The sequence below is a fragment of the Limulus polyphemus genome, unplaced genomic scaffold (genome assembly GCF_000517525.1).
Source record: "Limulus polyphemus unplaced genomic scaffold, Limulus_polyphemus-2.1.2 Scaffold2660, whole genome shotgun sequence".
Taxonomy (NCBI): Eukaryota; Metazoa; Arthropoda; class Merostomata; order Xiphosura; family Limulidae; genus Limulus; species Limulus polyphemus.
In genome coordinates this window covers 161,003-168,030 of record NW_013668270.1, presented here as the reverse complement: position 1 = coordinate 168,030, position 7,028 = coordinate 161,003, and the positions used below count along the sequence as shown (strand labels likewise).

The window sequence follows — 7,028 nt, the reverse complement described above, 5'->3', positions numbered from 1 at the left end:
TATATATATATATATATACACACACACACACATGTACATGTACATGCATATGTACAAAGCTAAATACAAATATTTTAAATTGCGGTGTATTTCAGATTTATAAAACAACTATATTAACCAGGTGTTTTGTGTTCTTAGAAAATGAAAGTGTAGTGTTGAATGTTCTTGAACAATATTAAAGTAAAACACATTTTTATAATAACAACTTATAGTTACCAAATACATACTTAAAGAAAAGAAAAACGTTTCTCGGTTATTGAATAACTTTTAATTTTATATTACAACATGAGCTGACATTTAATTATTTTGTCACACAATAAACACATCACTACATTACAGATATGACTATATATTAAGATATATCATGTTATAAAAGTCAAATATTTTCTAATATTATTTTAAAGCTTTGATTGAGAGTATGTGAAAAACCTGTGATTTTTTTTTATATTTATTTCTGATTTGAGACAAGGATGATTTTTAAAGTTTCTTAATTAATGAACAGAACCTAATATTCAGTAGTTTTTTGTGTTTCAAATACAAATCACTTCCATCCTCATATATACACAAACAAACACAGAGATATTAAAAGCATCTGCATGAATGATAATTACCTTACAGGCCCACTATCTGCACCCGTTGAAGAAATTAGCTGAAAATTTTCCAAATCCCAGAACTTTATAGATCTGTCAAGAAATAAACAGAGGTAATATAAGTCAATAAAGTGTTTGCAATAAAATTTACTTCAAAGTGTAAGAAACATAAACTTGGTTAAATGATGATAAAGAATAAATTGACACATCTAAATGAAAACTTTTTCTAGTTTATTTTCTGTGACATATTGTGCAGATGCCCTTTGTCAGGGAGTAAAATCTGTGTTACAGCTTGACAAAGAGCTCGAAACTTTGCAAGAAATAAACTGACAAAAATTTTACCTTAAACATGTTAATTTATTCTTTATCATTTATTCAAGTTTTTCTTCTCCCGTCCTGCAGAACAACACTCTTTCATGTAAGAAAGGTACTTTGCTCTTGTAGATAAAATGAGTTAAAAACATACTTAATGGTTTACTTTATTTGGGTTTTCTAAATTAAAGTAGCTTAATCATATAAACAATTTCTGAATTTACTTGAATGACTGACATTAAAGAGAAGTGGTAACTCATTCATTCCATATTTCTTAGACAAATATGTTTTGATAAAAGAATTAGTAGATAATTGTTTGGTCTTAACAATTCAAGTAAATTTAAATAATGAAAAATAAGCAAACAGTAAAGTTAAACATAATTACTGCAAGATATTTTCTTGGAGAAAAAAAATCAATACATAAATTACACATTTAATATTTCCTACTGGTCAAATAATAGTTATTGGACAGTGTTTTAATTAGATTTGTAAAAAATTATACACTAAAATAAACTTAGTTGTGATGCAATATCCTTACTTTTAAATAAAATTAATCTAACAAGACATCATTGTTTTTTTACGTGAACAATAAAATATTTGTAAAGTTTTAAAAAATAAGTTAAAAAAAATTAAAAACACTACACGTTTCAGTGGAGATGGAGGAATTATTTCCACCGAGGCATGTACAGTTTTTAAAGCTTTTTTTTTATTTATATTTTTAAACTTTACAAATAAACTATTGTGCAAGTAAAAAATGTTGATGTCTCGTTTGATTGACATTATTTAAAATTGTTTGCACAAGAACTGTCTGTTTTATGCATTGAGTATCCTTACTGTTAAAAAGTTGTACTCACCTTTTAAACTATTGATAAAGGTGAAACAATATCTTAACTTCTGTTAAAATGTTTCTAATTAAATATCTTTATTCTAACTGACGACAGACAATCATATTGTTTCTTTGGAGCACTCATTCCAATATGTATCATTTTGACACTCAAATTTGCAGAAACAAGGAAAAACATTTGATAACTTTTAATATAGTAAAAATTTTACTGTCTACTTTATGTTGCAGAATTATCTAAGTCATTATAAAGGCAGTCACAACTAGCAAATATAAAAATGAAAGCCAGTATATCTACTGTTTGACATTTATTCTGTATTCACAATTATTTCCAATATTGAAAACAAATTAAATGTTTAAGGAAAAATGTTATTTTTTAAGCTTCTTGAGATGAATGAATACATTCTCTGTACTAAATTACTTCTTTTCTGTTTTGTTTATTACTTTCAGATAAGTCAGATGAAAGATATTTTATAAGTCTATAATGTTACATAGATGTAAGTCAAGTATATACGACTGCTTTGCTTATTAGATGTGCTCTACAATGATTACAACAATAGAAAAACAAAACTGTTTAAGTACTATATTTATTAAAAAGAAAAGTAAATGTTTAATATATTTGTACCTGTCAGAACTCCCACTTGCCAAAAGAAATTCATTTGGATGAAACTCAACTTCAGCAATGGACCCAGTGTGTCCAATAAATTCTGTTAACACTTCCCCACTTGGAAGATCCCACAGCTAAAAAACCCAAAATATACTCATTATAAGTTTTATTGCTCTTTAATTACACATTACCAAATAAAAAAAAAGTTGACAAATACATAATTTTTAAAAGTTTGTAGAGTATAATTCTATTTACATCAAAATAGAATATCCAATTGCAGACCTTAAATTTTATAAAAAAATCATCTGTGTTAAAACCTTATTAATATGTACTCCATGTGACCAAAATCTGTGTACAAATCAAACCAAATAAAACTGGTATTTCAAATCTATGTGATTAAAGTCTCGCATCAGGTTTTCAGAAAGACAAGATTTTCATATCATATTCTCCAGTTTTTTTATTCACAAAAGTTGAAAAATATATAAAAATATTAATTAACTCCTAATCAATCAATAATGTCTCAAACTTCTTTTGATTAAATCATTGATAATTTATTTTTAAAAATTATAACTGACCTTTATCACTCCATCTTCTCCTCCAGAAACAATCCATCTACCATCTGGACTGAACTTTAAGGTATTTACTGCCTGACTGTGACCCTGAAAACAATTAATTACATTTACGATACGTGAATGTCTTATCTTTGTACATTTTTCAACTTGTTTGAGAGGGATTTCAAACTTTATAAATTTGACTATGATACAATTTCAGGAGACTGCAGTTGTTTTAATTTTCCACAATACTAAAGTTAATAAACAACAATAAAATTATTATTATTAATAATGCCTGTTTTCAACAAATATATATATCTATGCCATTTTCCAAAGCTTTATTCTGGTAAATTAAAATAACATATTTCCTTCTTCCGTAATAAACAATGTTTTTAAATTATAGTTAGGTTACCTTAGAAAATAAGGTTTATGAACATAACAATAACAAATTTTACATGATACTGAATATCTCAAAATATCTTTTACAGTTGCTTGACAATTTATTGGTTGTTTCTAATAATACCAAGTAATGGACACTAGCTAATTATTTTCAGCGATATCTCGTAGCAAATATTTACAACAATAAAGCTGATAAATAACTAAATTGCTAGGAGTATAAGAAATAAAACTGATGTTTATAGAACACTGGTTGGAATGGAGGATTTTGATAAATAATAATAACTGAAATTTGGTGAAATGTAGACAATTCTGATGACAGAAATTTCTTTGAAATATAGGATTACAGGTTAGTTAATAAGAATAAGACCAATGAGAGTGGAGAAGGAGTGGCTTTATATGTAAAATGTGAGTTACATCATGTTGAATTTGAGATTGAATCTATTGGAGTTTCTGTTAGTGGACATAACAGGAGAAGGCTTTTAGTGGGAATCTGTTACAAATCATCAGCTGAAACTGAAGAAATTAATAAGAAACTTTACAATGAAATTAAGATTTCAGCTATTAAAGAAACACAACTATGGATGATTTAAATTTCAATCAGATTAGGAAATGTTAAGAGTCAAGTGATGAGGGAGACAAAATTCTAAAAACTGTTCAGGATGATTTTCTTCATCATCTGGTCATTGAACCTACTAGGAACAATGCTATATTAAATGTATTGTTAACATCTCATATAGAAATGGTTGAGAAAGTGGAGATTGGGAAACGTCTGGGCACAAGTGATCATTGTACTGTTGGGTCTGATGTTTTATTGCATATGCAGATCACGAATAATGAAATTTTGGTTACAAGCTTAAAAAAAAAGCTAATGCTGAAGGGATGTGACAAGAATTATCTGTTATGAACTGGGTAGCTGAATGTATCACAGAAAGTTATCAAATGTGATAAATTCTTTAAAATATTTTTTTAAATATTCAAGACATACATGTTCCTAATATAAAAAAAGGGTAGCTGCAAGTAAAAAAATCCAGATTGGCTCAGAAAAGGTATAATGGATAAATTTAATGGAAAGCATTATAAATTTAAGAAGTTATAAATAATAGGAGAATTATTGAAGATAAAGAGAGATGGTAAAACAGGAAATCAGAAAATCAAAAACAGTATATGAAAAAAGGTTGGCTGAAAATGTAGAAATTTACAGTAAAGATTTCATTAAATACATTAAGTTCACATAAAATGTCAGGATAGGAGTAGAGCCTACGAGGGACAATAAAGAAGGAAGAATCATATCCAACAATTATAAGATAGATGGGTTATCTAATTCTGATTTTTCTTCAATTTTTACAAATGAAGATAAAAGTAATGTTCCTCATCCTGAATAGTTGCTAGATAAAAAAAAAGACTGAACAAGATGATCACATTAATTCTGAGCTTGTTAAGAAATAATTGGGAAGTTCAAAGAATGATAAGTCTCCTGTGCTGGATAATATTTCCCAAAGAGTTTAGAAAGAGGTTAAGGACTGGATATGTGAACCACTTTCTACTAATTTTTGTAAGTCCTTTAACAGTGGATAAATGCCAGAGGATTTGAAGTTCACTAATTGTTACTACTCTTTTCAAGAAAGATAATAAAAATTGTCCCAGAAATTATAGGCCTATTAGTCTTACACTAATGATGGAAAAAGTGTGGAAAGTCTGCTAAAAGAAGTTTTACAAAATCATTTAACAAAATCTGAAATTTTGTTGGATAATCAATATGGTTTCATTAGGGGAAAATCTTGTCTACTAATTTTTTTGACATTGTTTGGAGACATTACTGATTATTTAGATGAGGGTAATGATGTGGACATGGTGCCCAATAAAAGGCTTGTTAAAAAATCATTTCTATCAGTGTGGGGTATACATTGACTCACTGGCTGGATGAAAGAAAGCAGAAGGTTGTTATAAATGAAGTTTAATCAAGCTGGATTAATGTCACAAGTGGTATATTTCAGGGCTCAGTGTTAGAACTTTGGCTTATTTTGATTTACATCAATGACATCTATGAATGAATGGTCAATAAATTACTTAAAATTGTTGACAGTACTAAGTCTTGGGTGTTACTGGCTGTGAAGAGTATGTTGTTGCTTTACAAAAGGATTTAGATCATTTAGCAAGTTGGGCAAATAAATGACAAATGGTTTTTAATTATAATAAATGCAAGATAATTCATGTGATATACCATAATTTGAAATATATGTACAACTTTGAGAATAATCTTAACATTGGTATGGAAACAAAAAAGAATTATGATTTTCTGGTTGATCAATTTCTTAAGCAATTCTAGCAGTGTGCTGTTGCTGGTGGTAGAGCAAATAGGATTTTAGCTCATATCTATAAAATTATTGAATACACTGGTTAGACCATATTTAAAATATTGTGTTCAGTCTTTGGCTTGTACTTTAGGAAGTATATTGAATTGTTGGAAATTATTCAGAGAAGGGCCACTAGGATGATACCTGGGATAGCAAAAGGCTGTCATATGACGACAGGACAAAATCTCTGAAATTGTTTTCTATTGAGGAAAGAAGAGTTAGAAGAGATCTGATTGAGGTATTTAAAATTTTGATGGCAACTGGTATGTTGACACAGCATCTTTTTTCATACTTAATGGTGAGAACAATATGACTAGATGACAAAAACATAAATTTTGTCATGGCAAGAGTCATCTTCAGCTAAGATAGTTGGCTTTTGGAATGGGTTGCTTTCAGATATGATGGAAACTATAGATGTAAGGGAGTTTAAGGAAAGCCTTGATAAGTATTTCAATGATAAGGGCCAGCTTGCTTTTAGCTTTTTTTTTTTGTGTTTATATATAGCTTAGTTTAGTGGATGGGACAACCTAAATGTACCATAAAGTCCCATAATATATAAGCACAATCAGAAAAAATATGTAAATACAATTTTAATCAAACAATCCTTCATAACCGATATAAAAATAACTAGTCAATCTAAACGTTTTCCATACTGGATACCTACATAACAGTCACATCATATTAAACACAGAACTAGAATTCTTGAATTACGCAAATAAAACAAAGCATCATAATAGGTCTCTCATCATCTTTCAAGCCATAAAGTTTTGGTTAATTTTTCCTTTGCAATTAACAGAAAGTACAGTTACATAAATGTTTTTCAGACACCCATCATGACAATCTGAAACCATTTTCTTCTCGTGGATATCATACAAGTACATATAACAACGAAATGTCATTATCTGTTATTCTGTAGACATCTACATGGCACAAATAACTATTACCTTATATGTTCGAATACATCCTTTTCTCCTCATGTCCCAAAGCTACAAAAACAAGTGACAAATCAAATTTTCATAACACAAAATTCAATTAGTATCTATACAACAAAAGTTAACCAGAAATACATTAATCACTTCCTAACTCATATATATATTACAAAAGTTTAATTCATATTTTCAGTAAAGTATGCATCATCACAAATATTTAATGCATGAGTAGAGATATATATATAATAACATATATTTTGTAGGCAGATTTTGTTAAACAAGACCGATGTCTGTAGGTTTACTTTCTTCTTAGAATTCTTCTCAAGAAGTCGATAAGCCGTCTTAACGTTGTTAGAACAACGGGTAAAAGTTGTAGCTAGTGATGAGTTGGCCGACGCATTTCGAATGCATTCTGCATTCATTATCAAGGGCTGAATGTTGTGTG

General features: G+C 28.6%; 1 protein-coding gene across 1 annotated transcript in view; it reads right to left on the bottom strand.

Annotated features, from left to right (window-relative positions):
* Positions 1–611: 611 nt before the first annotated feature.
* Positions 612–7,028, bottom strand: part of LOC106467556 (katanin p80 WD40 repeat-containing subunit B1-like) — a gene marked incomplete at its 3' end in the record, with an annotated part of 48,645 nt that continues 42,228 nt past the window's right edge. The window contains exons 5-8 of the mRNA XM_022395758.1: positions 6,599–6,640; positions 2,926–3,009; positions 2,369–2,484; positions 612–683 (exon numbers count right to left, since the gene is read on the bottom strand). Of these exons, the coding sequence (XP_022251466.1) occupies positions 612–683; positions 2,369–2,484; positions 2,926–3,009; positions 6,599–6,640 (314 nt within the window). The remainder of the gene's footprint in view (positions 684–2,368; positions 2,485–2,925; positions 3,010–6,598; positions 6,641–7,028) is intronic.